The 19,422-nt window shown below is 41.2% G+C and overlaps 1 protein-coding gene across 4 annotated transcripts in view; it reads right to left on the bottom strand.

Annotated features, from left to right (window-relative positions):
* Nucleotides 1-19,422, bottom strand: part of LOC144934776 (FERM domain-containing protein 4A-like) — a 154,049-nt gene that overhangs the window by 39,045 nt on the left and 95,582 nt on the right. For all 4 annotated transcript variants that reach the window (XM_078860910.1, XM_078860913.1, XM_078860914.1 and 1 more), the window contains exons 6-10: nucleotides 13,569-13,625; nucleotides 10,725-10,747; nucleotides 6,875-6,958; nucleotides 4,070-4,135; nucleotides 3,730-3,787 (exon numbers count right to left, since the gene is read on the bottom strand). In XM_078860910.1, the coding sequence (XP_078717036.1) occupies nucleotides 3,730-3,787; nucleotides 4,070-4,135; nucleotides 6,875-6,958; nucleotides 10,725-10,747; nucleotides 13,569-13,625 (288 nt within the window). The remainder of the gene's footprint in view (nucleotides 1-3,729; nucleotides 3,788-4,069; nucleotides 4,136-6,874; nucleotides 6,959-10,724; nucleotides 10,748-13,568; nucleotides 13,626-19,422) is intronic.

The raw sequence follows: 19,422 nt of genomic DNA, 5'->3' as shown, positions 1-19,422 counted from the left end.
TAATGCATCACGTTAACCACTCTGCCACCGAAAGGATTATGACGTGAAAATTTTACGTCTGGTGACAGATAATTTAAAAAAAACTGAGATACAATTTTACAAACAGACACAGGATAAGGTATCTCATAACGTGCGCTTTTATTTACAAAAATATATTAAAATCCCACGACACATTTTTTATTACGTGGAAGCAAAAGGCTTAACATTGATTGTAAATTTCCGTGCCGCGCATTTTTTTTCAGATCAAACCACAGCTGTAAAAACACCCACACCTGCTGGGGGTTCCCACAACAAAGACAACAAACAGCGTGGACACCATGTGTCCCCCACACTGTGCCAGTAAATCAGGGGAGGTAGGTGGGAGGCGTGGTGGTGGTGGTGCGTTTGGCCAGACATAACTGTGGCTGCAGTCTTAGGAAGATCACCCACTCTCGCTCCCCTTATGCGCAAACTAGTCCGGGAATTTTTTTTATCCCCCGGGTGTTTTTTAATGACTTTGCAACGTCGTTATAAATCTTGCAGATTGTTACCTTTCTTGCAAGAATATGTGGTGTGGCATCTGGCCATTCAGTGAATGGGAGGAATGCAAAGTACTAAGACTAGTTTTAAAGAGAGTATAGTATATTAATATAACCTCGATTTAAAGCTTTCTTGACTGCAGGGATTCATATTCTTGGTTCTTTCGGTAAAGTCACGTAGAAGGGAAATAATAAAATGATAAAAATAAAACAATTAAATTCTCACGACGTTTCGTTGCAATCGTTGCAATCGAAACGTCGTGAGAATGTTATGGTTTTATTTTTATTGTTTCATTATTTCCCTTCTACGTGACTTTACCGAAAGAACCAATAATATTAATATAACTGCTACACTCAAAATATCACTTGCTTCGACGTTATCTATTCCCTATAATGGCCATCTGCCAGTAGACACAAGACCACCACTGCGTATCTGAAGGCAATCAGCAGTGGTCTAACAGCATATATGGAACAAATTAATGAATGGGAATAATAAAAATAATTCTGAAGGCATAGGTAAATATTAATAAACCAAAATAACTGGTTATATATCATTAAAAACTGTGCAATATCCGAAGAGGAGGATTTAACTAAATGTGAAATCCTCGCCTATTATATGTCAATATATAGTGCAATACATAACCTGTTGCAAGTGGACATAGTGAAGTGCGAAAGAGAAACTGTGTTGGAATTGGTCGGGGGATAGGCTGTGTCGCGGCGAGCAGGCAAGTTTGAGAGAGAGAGAGATGCACGGGTCGCCGAAAGGGACGTGAGGATAACAGAGCGAGAGGAGATGGGGCAGATAGCGAACAAGCGGAGACAAGTGGCGGGGAGACACACGGTGAGCGAGAACGGTTTTGGGACACGGCTCGTATCAGCCACGTGGGTTGTGTGGGTCAAACTAACTGACCAGGCAGCACAAAAAAAACGTTATGACCTCGAGCTAATTTTGAGCAGGCCCTACCAGTCTGCCCAAAAGAGGATAAACTGCCAAAAGAGAAAAGGAATGGGAGTGTCTGGCAGGTCCTCTCCGTTTGCACCATGTCTGACTGGTGTCTAATGGTTGCCATTACTCACAGCTGTTGCTTCGCCACAGCCATGCCCAACACACTTTAGTAACAGCCATCCATTAACTTGGTATTCAACAGTTTCGGTAACTTCTAATGTGGTCAGGCCACCTGTTTAGGGACAGGAGCAGTGGGCCGGCATTATTTGTTGGAAAGTCTGAGAGAGACTGTCTTCACCACTAATCCGCCCCACTTATTTTTGTGTCAAATACAAGGCTTGCCTTTGTCTTGTGTAATGTTCAGGCTCTTGTAAAATGTTTAAAACACTACCAAAGATAAACAAAAGTAAACGTTTTCATTTCAGCGCAATAAAAGTTTGGATTGTGCTTTATGCCAACAAAAATAAGAGATCATTTTAGCAACGCATATTAAATTCGAATAATGTGCTCAAATTAAACTGAAAGGATTTTTATGATGGAAAGGATCATTTAACTTTCCTACATTACAATAATGCTGTAGCTATCTAAGCCTGGTGAAAGACCCTTTTCTACCATTTTACCAAGGCTGATTAAATGTTATTGGGTAAGGAACAGGACGCACCCTGGGGAGGATGAAGCGATTAAATCAGCTTGTGTGAAGATGCCAGATGGATTCTTGCATCGCAGGATCGTGTGGGGTGGTGGAGTTTGGGGAAGCCTTCATCCAACAGTGGATTGACCATGGCTCAAGATGGTGATGAGAATGAGTAAAATTTGACATCATCCTCATTTGAATGCAGGACGATCATGTCAATGGGTTATGCTCTCAACCATTGTCTTCTAAATCCTTTCGAGACAAAGCCACAGCAGCCATAGCTTCTTCTTCTTGGTTCTTTCGATTTAAAGCTTTCGTGACTGCAGGGATTCATCTTCCTGGTTCTTTCGGTAAAGTCACGTAGAAGGGAAATAATAAAATAATAACAAATAAAACATTATAAAATACAATTCTCACGACGTTTCGGCCACAACGCAAGCAGCCGTCCTCAGGTGAAGAACAGGTCTGTCGGAAAGACAGCGTCTACCAAATAATTGGGTCCTCGTGGACATTATGCACTCGAGTGTTGCTCTGGCCCTGGTCTCATCACAATGGGCAGCTTGTGCTGCCGAGGCCTCCCGAGAGAGCTGGGACCTATGCCATGATGAATAAAGAATCATAGGATGAAAAAGAATGAGAATGCAGAACTAATGTGCGTATAATATGTAATGTCATTATGTAATATGCTGCGCTACTTGACATGTTGGGCCCTTGGGCCCGTGCTGAGTTAAATGGTGTTGATGATGTATGTCAAGCCGCTGCTGGATGGATGAGGGCTTCCCCGAGCCATGTCAGTCATGAGGGTTGTTTGCGAAAGACGTTTGACACGCGTACAAGAGAGAACATTATTATCAGATGAAGTAAATAGTATTACGAGCTCAGCCTGATTTCGGATTCAACCCGATTCAAACAGGTGTGATATGCAGCTAGGCATGACTTCACCCCACAAACAGCTCTTTCAAAACAACAATGGGCATAGCAATGGTAACTCGTTCTTCCTATGGTGCAGTGCTACATTCAAATTTGATTCTCTTATTTTTAATTTAAAATCTATTTACACGTATATTTTTGTTTACTTTCAACGGTTACATATGATGCTTTGGAAATTAAAACTTTTCACTTCTTAATATTCTTTAAACAAACAAAAAACTGTTTTTTCAGTGCACCCAGAGTGTAAGGGTCTGATTCTCCAATTATAAAGTCAGTCCATCTCCCTGCATTGTGTATCACTGCTCTAAAGAAGGCCTATTGCCTGAAATGTCAGCCTATTACAGAACTCTTGTTACCCATGTCCCGACTACATTTCTACGTGAGTTGTAGGCTCACTGAACACTCCTGTCACAATCTGCAATTATAAGCATTTTATTTTCCTGCATATATGTACATTCGCGGATAACCCCACTAATAACACAATCTGCATTTCCCCTCCAACGTTATAAGGCAGCGTGATTGATAATGAATGTGGTGATATTCTATGAGGACTAATTGTTACCAGTGTTTGCCCATGCAATACTACTTTGCCATCAACTTCACGGTCCGGCACTTATCAGTGTTGTGACTATGCTGGATATGGGTGAGATTTGTAGAATGTATGTCTGTGTTCAATGCTGCTAAAATGCACAAAACATTACCTTCACTGGGTAATAGTGAACCCCATAGCTAGGTAGAGTTTCCACCACACTCATGTAACTGCAAGAGAGAATAAAACATTGCGGCAATGGCATTACCAGAACGTACGCATTGACTGGCCTGTGGGACAATCACTTTAAAAGGACAATAATAGCCCCAGTAGGCAGGCGATCCAGCAATGTCCGCTCACCACCACCTGGGTCCCCAGAAGATGTAATGACGTAACATTGACTCCTGCTAATGTTATTGCGAGCGATTTTTCAGTGCTCTTGAAATATTATGGTTTATAGTCTTGCAGGGCCAAGATCACAGGGGCATTACAGATTCAAGTAAAGTCCTTACTTGACAATAGCCTGCCCTCGTGTTTGTCCCTTGAGCTTCTTGTAGTGCTCGATAATCCGCTCCTCGCTGTGAAATATGAAAAGAAAAAAACATTAATATATTATATAACCTGCAATACGGCTCAATATAACTGTCTTCAATCAGCGGTGGTGCACGGGCAGAGCAAACTAACCAAGCAAAAGTGTGGGGCCCCAGGAAGATGCAAAATTTCACCACGCTAGGGTTGGTGAAGGCGGACGCATGAGAGTGGTAACGCATATCACGCACCACTGATGTTAGCCATAGCGGGGAGTTTAACTCAGGTCGTCGGGTTTATGAAATCATGAAAAAACATGAATGCGTCAAAAATCACCACAAATTCAAATCCATCATGAACATAACAAGACAATTAACCATAGAATATATTTTATCTCTCTGCTCTGCATTGATTTTCGCTCATCTTTCTATGTCTTTTGTATATCTCTTCTGTCATTGCACTAGCATGGCAAGTTTCTGCTTAAAGCCCTTCAATGAGCTAACCCCACCACTGTATTCAACGCTTAAATGTTAGCCTCAGGAATAAACCGCAGGTGAGCGATTTGAACAATTATATTCTCCAATTTATTTTTCATGTAACATTAATATTAATTGTTCTTGTATATTGTTATTTAAACTACACGTAGTGTTTTCCATTTAAACTCTATTTTTCCCAGAGAACAAGGCAATGACATACTATGAAAAATACATTCAGCATCCCACGAACTTCCTATAATGTCTTTATATTTAAATTGGTTATATTTATGAGAATAGAGACTGATGTATAGAACTCAAATTTTCTATAGGTAGAGCAGAGAAAGTAATACATTTAATACCACTTCTTGTAACACTGGTATCAAGATATTGGAAGGCTAAACCCAACTATAAAAAACAGCCTCACTTTGCCTGCCATTCAATGACACAAAACACACATTGTTTGCAAAAAAAGTCAATGCCTTGATTTTTGGCGCTGTTTGTACACACTTAGGTTATTTAACCCGAGGTAAAGCAACACATTCCTGACACATTTCTCACTTAGGCAATCCTATACATCGACTGTCAATATGTACACTCGGGGGCGGGTCAGTAAAGGTTTGCTCAATATCCACCAGCAAAGCAAGCACCCTTTATCCAGCAGTGATAACAGCCCGCCCACTCTTCTGTCAGAGTGGAGGGAAGCCGAGAAATACAATTTGATCATTTAAATCTGGAGATTCAACTCTTCACCTGCAACAATGTTCTGCTACTAATTCTAGATTTGAAGCTTTCGTGACTGCAAGGATTCATACTCTTAGGTTTTTTCAGTAAAGTCACGTAGGTGGAAATAAATAATAAAAATAATAGAAATAAGAATAGAAATAAAATTATAAATCACGACGTTTCGGAGGCAACACAAGTCTCCGTCATCAGGTGGGACTGTCACAGCTAAATTTACTGTATCAAGTGAGGCAAAATTCCAAGAGACAAGCTCTTAAATACAAGTTAAGGGGGAGGGGGGAGGGGCTTATCTGAATGTGGTAGCCAATGAATGGAACGTGTTGGGGGGGTGGGCGGGGCTAAAAAAAGAACAATATGTGCACTTGTTGTTGTAACCGGTGTTGGTTGACGATCCAAATACTATCCTGCATCAATATTTGAACAGTCTCAAAACAACCAATATCCCCGGTCTCACGTGCATAATCTGTGATGCTACATGTGGGTCTTAAAAATGTCTCTCGCATTATTTACGACGTCCACGTTCACTCATCATGGAGATAATAATTTTAGTTTAAAAAAAAATATATAACATGAAGTTGCCACTCTGAAATTGCTTGTTCAGAAGGGCTTCCACGACGGAAAAGTCGACGGTGCATTTGGTCTACTCTTCCATGTTGACCAGACGTGTTGGAAGAAGTGGAAGTACCCACCCTTTACGTCATCACACGTGACCTGCCGATGGACGAACTGTGGTGGACCCATGTGAACTGCTGGGTTGATAGAGGCATGGGGATTTGAGAAACATTGCACCGTTGTTTTCACTGCCAAACCGGGAGACAGAACTGAACTGGTGACCTATGGATTGATCGTCCAGTGTCCTAAAACCATTGCACGACAGGCAGTGCCCACTTATACCGTTTTATTCTATACCAAATTATGTAAAGTGCTCCGTGCATGTGGTCTGCAAATGTGGAGACTTATTTGAGAATGATCACATTGCTCGAAAGAGGTGCGGTAAATTTGACGGAGCATTTGGAGGGACTCTGGATTTCATTCTACTTTTATGACGACGATAAATCTCGGCGAGTGTATAAAATGTATGCTGAGCACGACACCCCTTTTCAAGCCAAGAGGGATTCCATAAAACTGAAGGCAATATTTAGCATACATATTACTATTTCATACATACATGCATATGGGTTTAAATATATACATATATATAACACAAATAGTATATATTTCTTCATTTACCCAAAGGTGATTTCCCTGCGGCTTAGCAGCAGAGTGAGGTGTTCCCAATTGGAAGGTCACCAGTTCAAATTCTGGTTGGAGGATGACTCAGCCCATCATCCTTCCGGGTTCGATAAAGTGAGCACCACTTTGTGAGGAATTCAACATTTGTTGTCTCGTGGAGAAATTCATCACTCCCATAGGGATGTGGGATTTCCTATCACTGGCTCAGGGTTGTGAACAGGAGATGAGCACCACCTCCATGCTCATTTGATTTGGCAGGAAATCACTTTGACGTTGGTTTCCGCATGATGGAGTGAAAAGATTTGGAAAGGAAGTGAAGGGACGGATGACAACACTCACCAGTAGCTGATCGAGGGGTGTTCCTTCAGTAGTAGTGTGGGAAGAGGAGGAAGGGTCTTCAATTCCGACCTCACCGCGTCATCACTACCAACACATGCACGCACGCAGGGATAGAGTGACCATTCTAGATTTGAAGTTTTCGTGACTGCAAAGATCCATACACTTTGTTTTTTTCGGTAAAGTCACGTAGGTAAAAAAATATAAAAAAATTAATGAAAACAAATAAAATGACGGTTGCTTGTGTTTTCATTTTCATTTATTTTATATATATATTTTTACCTACGTGACTTTACCAAAAAAAACAAAGAGTATAGAGTGACAAATTGGAACAAATTTTTACCAAGCTCTTCAATTTCACAACTTAATACCCTAGCGTGTATGCACATGGGTGGGAAAAAACCCACAAATCTGCTAAGTGGAGGCCATGTAATTTATTTCAGGCACAACCAGAGATTAAAACTTCAACTGCAATCACACACTTGGATTAAACTAATTTGAAATCATTCATCATTCCAGTCTACTGCACTTCCGACAGCTGTAGACAAATGCCTGTGCACAGGATGGAGAGAGCTGATTTCACGGTCACTTGATGTAACTTTAAACCATCTGACATGATTTTCATGACAAAAAGTACATATAAATCACTGGTTTTTATGCCTGTGCCACACATAAATTGAAAATTAATTCCAACATTGGACATTATTTTTTAATGATTGAAAATGCCATTGCTTGCAGCATTGTAAAAATAACCCTACTAAAAAAGGTCTCTTAAAATATTTAAATACATTTTATTTCATACCCTTTGCATGCATTCATCACCATGTTTATCTTTAATAATGATAGTTTAATGAGCACATTTGTCCGGTACCTTAGCTTTGTTTAACGTATAGATAAAACGAACAAGTCACCGTGCTTCACAGAATTAATTTTAGATGAATTAGAAATGTAAATAATCTAGGAGTCCTAATTGCAGTGGCTAATGAATCACATTAAATGCTTGAGATTGAACACTTCCATTCTCTGCTGTTACCCAATAAAGCTTAAGTACATACATTCATGAGCAAGAAGTCGGCCACTGGGGAGATGGAAGGATTAAATTAGTTCGTGGGCAAGTGCTAGATGGATTATTACATTGCTAGATCGTGAGGTGGTAGTAGAAGGAGGAAGCCTTCATCCAGCAGTGGAGTGACCATGGCTGATGAAAACAATAAGAATAAGGAAGCCACCATATATCTGCACTTTTAAACCGAGCTTGAAATCTTATTTCTTAAGAACCGATTTGTGTTTAGTTTTTTGCACTTCCCCCCGCACCTCTGATTAGCATGGTTGGCTATGTATGGTGCGAAAGAGGTTCAACATATTTCGATTTAAAGCTTTCGTGACTGCAGGGATTCATCTTCTTGGTTCTTTCGGTAAAGGCACGTAGAAGGGAAGTAATAAAATAATAAAAATAAAACATTATAAAATAATTATCACGACGTTTCGGCTACAACGCAAGCAGCCGTCTTCAACGCAAGCAGCCGTCTTCAACGCAAGCAGCTGTCTTCACCTGAAGACGGCTGCTTGCGTTGTAGCCGAAACGTCGCGAGAATTATTTTATTATGTTTTATTTTTATTATTTTATTACTTCCCTTCTACGTGACTTTACCGAAAGAACCAAGAAGAGGTTCAACATACATTCAAGAATGACGTACGCAAGAAAAGTATCATTAACATGTGCAGCTGAATGGTCGCATAGGCCGGTACGCTCAAACTGCATTGAATCCGACGCCTCTGTGGTCATCCATTAAATTCCTGCCGAGCAAGCAGAGCAAGTAAAGCAAGTACAGCGAGTTTCATGGCTTCAACTTTGACGCCGATGAAAATCACTCATCTCACACCTGTCCCCTTCGCTGGAACATCCACATCAATCAAGTACCAGGGGCCGTCAAGGTGGCACAAGGATGGAATATTTCCCTGTGGGGGTTCTACATTATTGATGTTTATTCATTCAAAAAATGAATAAACATACCCACTGGCCGTATATATAGAGAGATAGTGCGCTGTATGCGTGTGTGGAAAATGTACTAAATTTGTGCATGCATGGAGAGATTTACATCAATTTATGACTTTGGAAATGTATTTAATAACGCGTGTTAAGATGTGTTTTAAATCAGGTCAAATAAAAAATCTTGCTTTGTAAAATACTTTTTTTCTTTTTATTAAATCCTTTATATTAAGTTCACTTGCTTGCTTGCGTGCTTACGACCATGCAAATCTTTCGGTCGTTTTTTAACCCACTTCCCGTGATCCAATCGAGCTGACATTTTGCACAATTGTGCGTGACAATTTATTTTCGTGAAAATGTTTTTCCAAAATTTTACACTTTTTAGGACATTTTTTTTTATATTTAATTACCAATTGCTTAATGGTGGCAGGCAATCATCTGACCCATAGGTGGCAGCCATCTCAAGACAGAGGACGAGAGGACTCTAGCCGCCACGCATATAAAGTATTTATAGTGAAAAACTTTGTTTTTACGGGTTAATTTTTTTACAGATAGTTACGTCCACTGCCGAGTGAACGCCTCCCCGTGTAGTTTCAGTCGTGGGAGTTTGTTTGACGGCACCAAACCCACACTGACTAGCACGACGAAGGGGGGCAAAGCCCAGCACTGTTTCAGACATCACTCGCCACTGATGTTAGTCATGGCTGGAAATCCAACTCGAGTCGTTGGGTCATAGCTCGGTGAATGGACCACTCGATTCATAATCAACGTTTTTGGGTTTAGATCGCGTTATTTATAAATGTGTCGTAACCCTCCACCACCCGACACGGCCAATCAGTAAAAAAGTGTCACGTTAACAAAAGACAAATAGTTCACTGATTTAGCCCACTGGTGTGTTGAAGCGTGAAACCACACCATTTACAATTTTGAGTACGACGTTTTGCTGGTAATTGCATCCAGCATCATCGGGCAATTCGCCAGAATGGTGAGGCTCTGCTCTGTCTCCCCTTCTTATATAGAGCAGCATCAGGATGACGTCATCATCAACTCATCAGGTGCAACGATTTGAGGCGAATTGCCCGATGATGCTGGATGCAATTACCAGCGAAACGTCGTACTCAAAAATTGTAAATGTTGTGGTTTCACGCTTCAACACACCGGTGGGCTAAATCAGTGAACTATTTGTCTTTTGTCAACGTGACACTTTTTTACTGATTGGCCGTGTCGGGTGGTGGAGGGTTACGACACATTTATAAATAACACGATCTAACCCCAAAAACGTTGATTATGAATAATATTGGTCGCGAAAGCCTACGTGTTAAACGGACCACTCAATTGTACACTAGATACTACATCAGTATCAGCATCAGCCACGGATTAATCCCCTGCTGGATGATGGGCTTCCCAAGCATCTGCACGTGCACGTGACGTATTTGTATCACCCCATCTCCTTGGCAGACGTCCTCCTGGACTATATCAGTCTATCTTTGTACATTGCAAGTGTTCAGTCGGCTGATGATGCCATAGAAGATAACAATGCTGACTCACACGTTATAGTCTATTGCATACTAGATACGATAAAGGTGTTTCGTTGTATGTTTACGAGTGCGCAGGTAGCTTATGATGACATCGATGATAACAATGTTGACTTACACGGTAGTCTATTGTATACTAGATACTGTATCAGTGTACTTCTTGTATGTTTACAAGTGTGGAAGTAGCTCATGATGCCAGAGATGATAACGATGCTGGACTTGGTAGGTATATTCTAGTGTATACCAGATACAACATCAACATATGTCTGAACATGCAAGAGTGTCCAGTCAGTTGATGATGCCACTGATGATAACAATGCTGACTCACCAGGTGTAGTCTCCCGCAGCCTCCTGCAAGAGGAATTCAAAAACATCACACATTCAGACCTGGTTTGCCTCTCAAACAGACAATAGCAACACTTAAAGCCCTTAAATTTGGACTTAAAACTTTCGTGACTGCAGGGATTCATATTCTTTGGTTATTTCGGTAAAGTCACATAGATATAAAAATAAGAATAAAGTGAATTAAAATAACATTTATTTTAAAAACTACTAATGTAGACTGTAGCCTGGTTCTTAATCAGAGTGAGTGTACTGGCAGTCTATAATGTAGACTGTAGCCTGGTTATTAAGTTTGGTGAGTGTACTGGCAGTCTATAATGTAGACTGTAGCCTGGTTATTAAGTTTGGTGAGTGTACTGGCAGTCTATAATGTAGGTAGACTGTAGCAATGGTTATTAAGCTGGGTGAGTGTACTTCTCATTAAACTAAACTATTTATTTTACCAGGTAAGGCCCACATGTAGCTATTTTTCAGAAGTGACCTGGACACAAAAGATAACTAAACGAAGTGGCTCATCATGTGGAAATTCGTAGCAGCAAAACTCGAAACGCACGTTGATTCTAAATGTGAAGAGATAACCCGTAGGACCCGGAAAACAATCCACGCGACCACAGGGAGAGCACGAAAGCTCAAAATGTACAGGCGTTAGGGTCTGGATTAAACCCACGACCTGTATACCAGGCGAGGCAGTTAACATTTCGCCACCATGGCACCCCATTTCACAATTGCTTTCAAACACAATCACCGCCCCCTTTATCCCCAAAATGCATTAGTTTATACGTATACTGTATATACAAATAGAAACCTCATGACATTCGTAAATAACACTGCCTCAGAAGGAAAAATATATAATAGGCGACGGTTTGGGCAATGGCTCTTCTCCATTGCACGTAAATAGAGAGGTCAGAGAGAGAGGGTGGATAATGAGTTGGAAACTGCCCTGTACACCATGGGACCTTACATACTTTACAGTAGTTCAATATTGCTGTAAGTTCAGAAATGTGCTTCGGAAAACAAGACACTTTGGTGACCAGCCAAGGTCGATAGCAACTGCTAGGAAGGGCAAATTACTGTCGTATTAACGGATTGGCAGGCAGAGAAAGCCAAGAGAGAGGGGAGGTGGGAGGGTGGTGCAAGGAAATAGCGGGACGTGAGGAGCAGGAGGGAGAATCTGGAAGTGGCAATTCAACCATGAGAAGCCAAAAACAATTTCTGTTCTGCCCGATAACATTGCAGCCACACGGAGAAATGGGGGCCACGTGCCCTCTGCACCGGTCAATATTCTCACCCAGTAATGTTAGAACACCACAGACGAGAAAAGTAACACAGCACATGTGATTTATTAACAGCGTGAAAAGCAAGCATCACCTTCACCCCCCCCCTTTCTCCCACCTACGTGATATTTGTCTTTGCGTTACTGTCGGTGGAAATGTTGAGTCAATACTTCCGACTAACGCGTTATTCAGTCTGTCCTCGCGTGCCGGTGTCACAGCTGGCGATTGACACAGGTTGCTAAAGTTTTGTACTTTTTCAAAATTCTTTATTCCTTCCACAGATATCCCAACTCCCATTGAAACACACGCACACTGCAGCATCTCCGTTCGCGGGGCTCTCAGCTGTTACATGCAGATTAGCGCAATGCTCCCAGCTGCTTCAGCACATCTCTTACACCGCAGCTGCCAGCTTGCTTCACTGACCCCACGTTCGGTACGTACAGCAGGAACACGTGTAACGTGCCACTACTACAGGCATCATCAGTGCGAGGATGATTTCTTTTCAGATCCGACTCCCAACAGCGTTGGGCCGAACATGCGCTTCTTGAACAGATTAAAAGGAGGCTCAATGATTCGCAGAACAATAATTACAATGACACGGAACTTTGATTTACATTGCATCTTCTTTACTACAAGGGTTATCGTGTTGTTACAGCCGCAGAAAAGACTGGCACACAAAGCAGATGTATTAACGCTTCAAACGTTAGTTGCAAAGCTTTAAAAACAATGCATTTATTCGCATGGGTATATTATCTCTTCCCATGAACATACATTCACACAAAGACAAGGCAAAGCTCCACCGTGTAGCCATAACAGACGCTTGGGGCAAGCACTGTTAGTGAGCACCTATGAAGGCTGGCACAGGACCCGGCCGCCTTTGTCTCCCTCCTGGCAATGTTTACACTCTAGATTTGAAGCTTTCGTGACTGCAAGGATTCATATTCTTAGGTTTTTTCGGTAAAGTCACGTAGGTAAAAATAAATAATAAAATAATTGAGATAATAATATAAATATCCTTTTTTTTCATATTTTATTTTTATAATAATTTCTATTATTTTATTATTTATTTTTACATGCGTGACTTTACCGAAAAAACCTAAGAGTATCTTCTTGGTTCTTTCGGTAAAGTTAGAAGGGAAATAATAAAATAATAAAAATAAAACATAATCAAATAATTCTCACGACGTTTCGGCCACAACGCAAGCAGCCGTCCTCAGGTGAAGAACAGGTCTGTCGGAAAGACAGCGTCAGACGCTGTCTTCCCAACAGACCTGTTCTTCACCCGAAACGTCGTGAGAATTATTTTATTATGTTTTATTTTTATTATTTTATTATTTCCCTTCTACGTGACTTTACCGAAAGAACCAAGAAGATGAATCCCTGCAGTCACGAAAGCTTTAAATCAAAATTTAACCTAAGAGTATGTTTACACACTCATTTGAGCGGGCATTTGAACTCTGTTCGCCAGGTTCGAAGCGCAGCGCGCTAACTACAGCACGCTAACCACAGCACGACCACACATGACAACACACGCGTAATACACAAACAAAGCTTACCTGGAGTATGTACGCAGAGAGTTCGAAAGCCGTTTCACTGTCCACTTCAATTATCCCCTGTAGGAAAACACACGCAGAGTCGCGAGGCAGTCAGTCAGTCAGTGTGTGTGTGTATCTCACACCGATCATCATCAGGACGACTGCTCTGCCAAGTCAGACACTGATACCCGGCGGCACGGCCCATCGCTCTCGACAGGAAGGACGGGGGAGGGGGGAACGCTAAAAAAATATGTTCACTCGTGTTAGTGTGGGTGTACAGGGAGGTCATCATGGGGGGGGGGATGTCAGGCACGAGTTTTGGGGAGTTCCATTGGCTGGAAGCAGCTGTGATGACAGCGGCTACAACATCTTGCAGCATGCGTCAGGACAAATCGTAGAGCGATGGGGAGGGGGGTGTATCATTCAGTAAACCTGGCATTTAAACACGCTGAACGGTACATATTGCACTGGAGCCAAATATTGTATGGATGAAGCGTGCAAATAAACAATGAACGGTCTTGCACAGATTCCAAACTCGTTGCGCCGCATTTTTTTCCCGACGACGTTAGCGACGTCGAGAACTAACAACGCGACAGCCGAACTGACCTCGTAACATCATAGCAAACGTTCAGCACGACGTGGACTTGTGTCACACGCTGTCACCACATTTATGTTAAGGGGCCGTCCATAAATGACGTCACGCGATTTTGGACGATTTTTTTACCCCCCCCCCCCTTCGTCACACGGCGTCACAAAAAGTCAGCCCCCCCTCAAATGACGTCACAAAGCTCTGCCCCCCCCCCCCCCAAAACCATATTTCCATTTTGAAAATAAAACGTGCTTCAAATCGCTTTCAACTATTGTCATTGTAGTGCGTATTTAATGTGGCGCTGCACTCTGATGTTGTAGGAGAAAACATGTATTTAAAAGTCTATTTAATTACGTAGAACGTGTTGTCTATATTTATTTAAAGTTGCGCATTTTGATGTGACGTCACATTTCTCAACCCCCCCCCACCCTCGTCACACATCGTCACAAATGTGTGAACCCCCCCCTCCCTAGGTGCGTGACGTCATTTATGGACGGCCCCAAAGTCTGTCGCTGATCAAATACAGCGCGGTTCTCAAGTCTGAAGTGCCATCCTGCTCAGACGAGACTTGAGGTGGGGGCTTGCCCCCCCCACCCCCCTTAGCCTGTGGTGGAAATTCCACGTTCCTATTATGGTGGAGGCGAGGCCCTCCAATGAAAAGCCACTTGTTGACTTCCCTGCAAAGCGGTCATCGAGTTATCAATGCTGGAGGGATAATCGGCTGAGTCACCCCCCCCCCCCCAATCGGGATATGAACTTGCAGCCTTACGATTGCAAGGCACTCACCACTCGTCACCCTTTTACCAGGGCGTGCTAATAAGTAAAGACTTTTAATATTTCTGCAACGTTATGTGCGTGACTTCAACACTAAATAGTATGTAGGAAATGGGGCATAATCCTGGTAACTTATTTGCAATATTTTTCTCTCTCTCTAGATGTATGCAGATGTATGGACATTGTATATGAGAAGAACATTGTGCTGTGAGATATGTATTCGTCTTATGAGAGAGTAATGACACACGATATATGAAAGAATGAGGCTGCAATATGGTGACAACTGTATGAATTAAAATGTATATTTTTTATTTGATTGAAAACGCATTTCATTAGAACTGCTTCATGTTTAGTTTGTTGTCCTTTCCCCGCCCCTGTGATGAGCAAGGCTGGCTGCGTACAGTGTGAAGGAAGTTCAACACACATACGAATCATGCAAACATTTACAAATGGGTGGAATGACTGAATTTAGTCAAAACTACATTGTCTTCACCCTCGTACAAGGCAATTTCCCATTAAAGTTTAATTTCTCAGTAATGGCATTTCTGATGTATTCTAGAGTTGTACCTACCACGTTTTGTAAGGCACGATGTCTGACGTTTCACTCCACGTGTTTGAAGCCTCTTCAGGAAATGAATTGGTCAGACCCGCAAGAACCTCCCAGAACAAAAACGCAGCACAACCCAAAAACACACCCAAGAGCTATACAGCAGAGTCTTTGCAGTTCGTAATGCCCTGTTATGAGCAAAGTCGCTTATGGCGATGGGCACCAAAGTCATATAACTTAGGGAAAAAGATAAGTGAAAATATAGATCATTGTATGTGTGTTGAACTTCTTTTGTACCGTGTGTAGCCAACCGTGCACATCGGAGGTGCGGAGGAAGGACAGTAAACTAAACACAGAAGGCAGTTCTAAATAAATGAGTTTTCAATCTAGATTTAAACGTGCATAGCTCCAGGGGCTGCCTAAAATTGAAAGCAAGAGCGTTCCAGACGGCCGCAGAAGCGCATCTGAAAGCGTGCGATGCAGTGACCGTCTCTGTTCGATGGGTGGCCAAAAATAATTTACTGATAGAGGAAAATTTCGACAGTCTATATAAAGATAACATAGTTTACAGTTTATCAGAAGCTTAGTAGAAGGGAGCTTGTCTATTTAACTTAATTATGGAGCAGTGTAGATGCTTAGCCGGTATTAATGATCTCCATCTGGTGAACAGACACCAGCCTCCTCCTCAAGTGCCAGCCCACCCAGAATAACAACTTCTCTCCACAGACCCCATTCCACTCCTAAACACATCCACACCCAGGAATTCCCATCACATAAACAGCGTAATGATTATAGTCCTAATCGGTACCACCTGCAATATCAGCCATATGATGACAGAGCTTTGTAGCAAATTAGTTAAAGCCTCACATGATGCCTATTGTGTTTGTTTAGCTGAAATGCAGTGCTCCGGTGCAATGAGACTAATGCAAATGTGTTTTCTAGCAATATTTACGAACGCGAATGCATCACAATTACTATAAATCAGTCAGAATAACAACAGGAATGCGCAATAAACTTACAAGGCCAGAATGTTGTTAAACGTTTCGCAAGAAGGATACCAAATGCAAAACACATTTTCTGACAGAGAAGGGTACAGGACAGAGACTCGGAAACATGACAACGGATTAACACGTACTATTTGTAAGCGGGAACAGACACAATACATATCTTATGTTCAGGAAAGGTAGAAATAGTAAATTCTTACAAGAAGCATTGTTATTTGGGAATTCTGTCATTTCATGGAGAAACCATATTATAATGCATTTGGATTAAATAGATTACCTAATATAACATGGTGCAAATATTTTATATATAATGTTGCTGAGGTGGTCCTATATATGTAATATTATCTAAAGATACTCTGCAATAACAAGCTGATAGAAACTGTGAAAAATGGAGGAAAGTAACAACCGATTTTTCTTTTCAAATTCCTGCAGTTTATCAATGTATTAACGAGCATATTTTCAGAAAGTGATTACATATATAGGAAATTATATAATTATAACTCCGAGGAAAAAGAATATTTATAAAGATAAGTAGCTATCTATATAATAATGTAGCATGGTTGGAACATAGAGCGAGGGTCATCAATCAAACCGATAATTATTGTCATCATTATTAGCATCACCAGCCTTGGTAAATGCGTTGCTGGATTAAAGCCTCCCCAAACCACCGTGACGTCTCACAACCCTGCGATGTAATACGGCACGGAGTGCCCGCACACAAATCGATTTCATCGCTCCCTCTCCTCTGTGGAGGTCCTCTCGGGCATGTTCCATTCAGCGATTACATAGTGTAGGTTTGCAAAAGAATTCAGCGTCACTGAAAGTTTGATGGGAATACTCACTCCAATGCACAACGTGGCAATTCAGGAAGTATTTAACGGAAAATTCCGAAATATTTAAAAGTCATCTTTACGTTATGAAACCTCCTTTACCAGTGGCAAAATATAGTAGTATGTTTTTACCCTTTAAACTGGTAAAGGTGTCAGATTTGTACCAGTTTAAGGGGTAAAAACCTACTACTATATGATCTTTACGTGTTTGGTGAAGCAATATGAAAAAGTAAAACTTAACAAGTATAACCCGTAAAAACAAAGTTTTTCACTATAAATCCTTTATATGCGTGGCGGCTAGAGTCCTCTCGTCCTCTGGCTTGAGATGGCTGCCACCTATGGGTCAGATGATTGTCTGGCAGCATTAAACAATTGGTAATGAAGTATTTAAAAAAATTTCCCTAAACAGTGTAAAATTTTGGAAAAAAATTTTCACGAAAATGCATTGTCACGCACAACGAGTCTGTGTGCAAAATGTCAGCTCGATTGGATCACGGGAAGTGGGTTAAAAAACGACCGAAAGATTTGCACTGTCCTAAGCAAGCAAGCAAGTGAACTTAATATAAAGGATTTAAAAAGTAAAGGTGCAGCTCTGAGATGTATTTGCTCACGGCACTGCTGGTGGAAGGAGCCCTGGAGACAGGCCGTGACCTACTCACGAAAAGTTACAAGAACAAAATCAATCACAAATAAAATAAAACGTTGTATTGATAATGTCGTATTTAGGATTCATGGATGAGGTTATGCAACAGAGAGTGAGCGGTCGTAATGGATGTGTGGAATGGACCTCTCCCAATTTACCACACAGTGGGGGTTCAGCTTAAGGATTGTTAAATCAGGATTATTAAAACAAATCAACCCAAGCAAAGACTCACAAAGTACTTTCCCAATGAAGTTTTATTGGCTCAAATCTAATAGTCTCAAAACGGCCGGTTACCCCTGGGGAAAAGAGGCTGGCAGTTGAAGCAGAACAACGCGTGCATTATTCCTAATGCGTCTAAGGGCAGCAGAAACAACTGCTACGATCTACAGCTACAAGTTGGGTTGAACCATCACAAATGGCTATTTAATGGCAGGTGCTTTATCACCTGCATGAAAGTGACCTTTTACCTAGTTATCTTTGTTATTTATATCATCATCCTTGGTCAATGCCTCCCCATGCCTTACCACCTCTTTGAGCGATCGTGCATTGCAACAACGCATCCCGAACCTTCACTCGAACTGAGCTCATTGGTCCATCTCATCGGTAGACATCCTCCCAGATACCCGACTGGATACTTACATTGTACTGGATATGATAATAGTATTCTCACTCGCGACCGATTGTTGGCAGTGGCTGGGAATTCATCTCAGGTCGGTTGGTTCATAGTACAGTACACTAACCACTACCCCATTGATCGAAACATATTTTATATATATACACACAATATATTTATGGCAAATGTAATTGTGTATTATTTATTAATAATGTTAACAACAGAGATTTTATGAATGAGACATTGGAGTAATTTATTACATTGTCTATTATTGATGGCTGATAACACAGAAATAGTTGCATGCTCCACAGCATAGAGATAAACTCTTCATTCACCAATACATGCACACGTAAAATACGATGCATTGTGATTATTAGGTATGGCATTGCAGCATTCTTAAAATACTGTTCAGAAGTGATGCATATGCTGTAACAAGAATAGCTTCACATTTGTGAGATTCTGAAGAGAAAAAGCCACGATATGGGTTATTATTATGTTCGCTGTTGTTATTAAAAAGTATCAGAATCTTTATTTATACCAGAGGAATCCGATAACCTATGGAGCTCTTTTTACAGATGTCCAGTTAACAAATGCGCAATACCCCAAACTGGAAGAGAAAATGCAATTTACAGATATTCTTGCAATAAGCCACTTATTTCAACGTATTTCCCTTGCAGTAATTTTTTTTGTATCAACTAACATTTTTTTAATTCATGAATATGTAATATTTTTGCATGCACTTTTATCGGCATGACCACGTTGTGAGTTCCACAATAATGCCACGATTTTAAACACAAATCCATGCTGCTGTACTTTGTGCAACCCACCATAAGTAATACAGTTTACAAGTATGCAAAACTAGGCAAGCAAAGTCA

The sequence above is a fragment of the Lampetra fluviatilis genome, chromosome 11, assembly GCF_964198595.1.
Source record: "Lampetra fluviatilis chromosome 11, kcLamFluv1.1, whole genome shotgun sequence".
Classification (NCBI taxonomy): Eukaryota; Metazoa; Chordata; class Hyperoartia; order Petromyzontiformes; family Petromyzontidae; genus Lampetra; species Lampetra fluviatilis.
The sequence above is the reverse complement of the archived record's forward strand: the minus strand, read 5'-3'. Positions and strand labels throughout refer to the sequence as shown.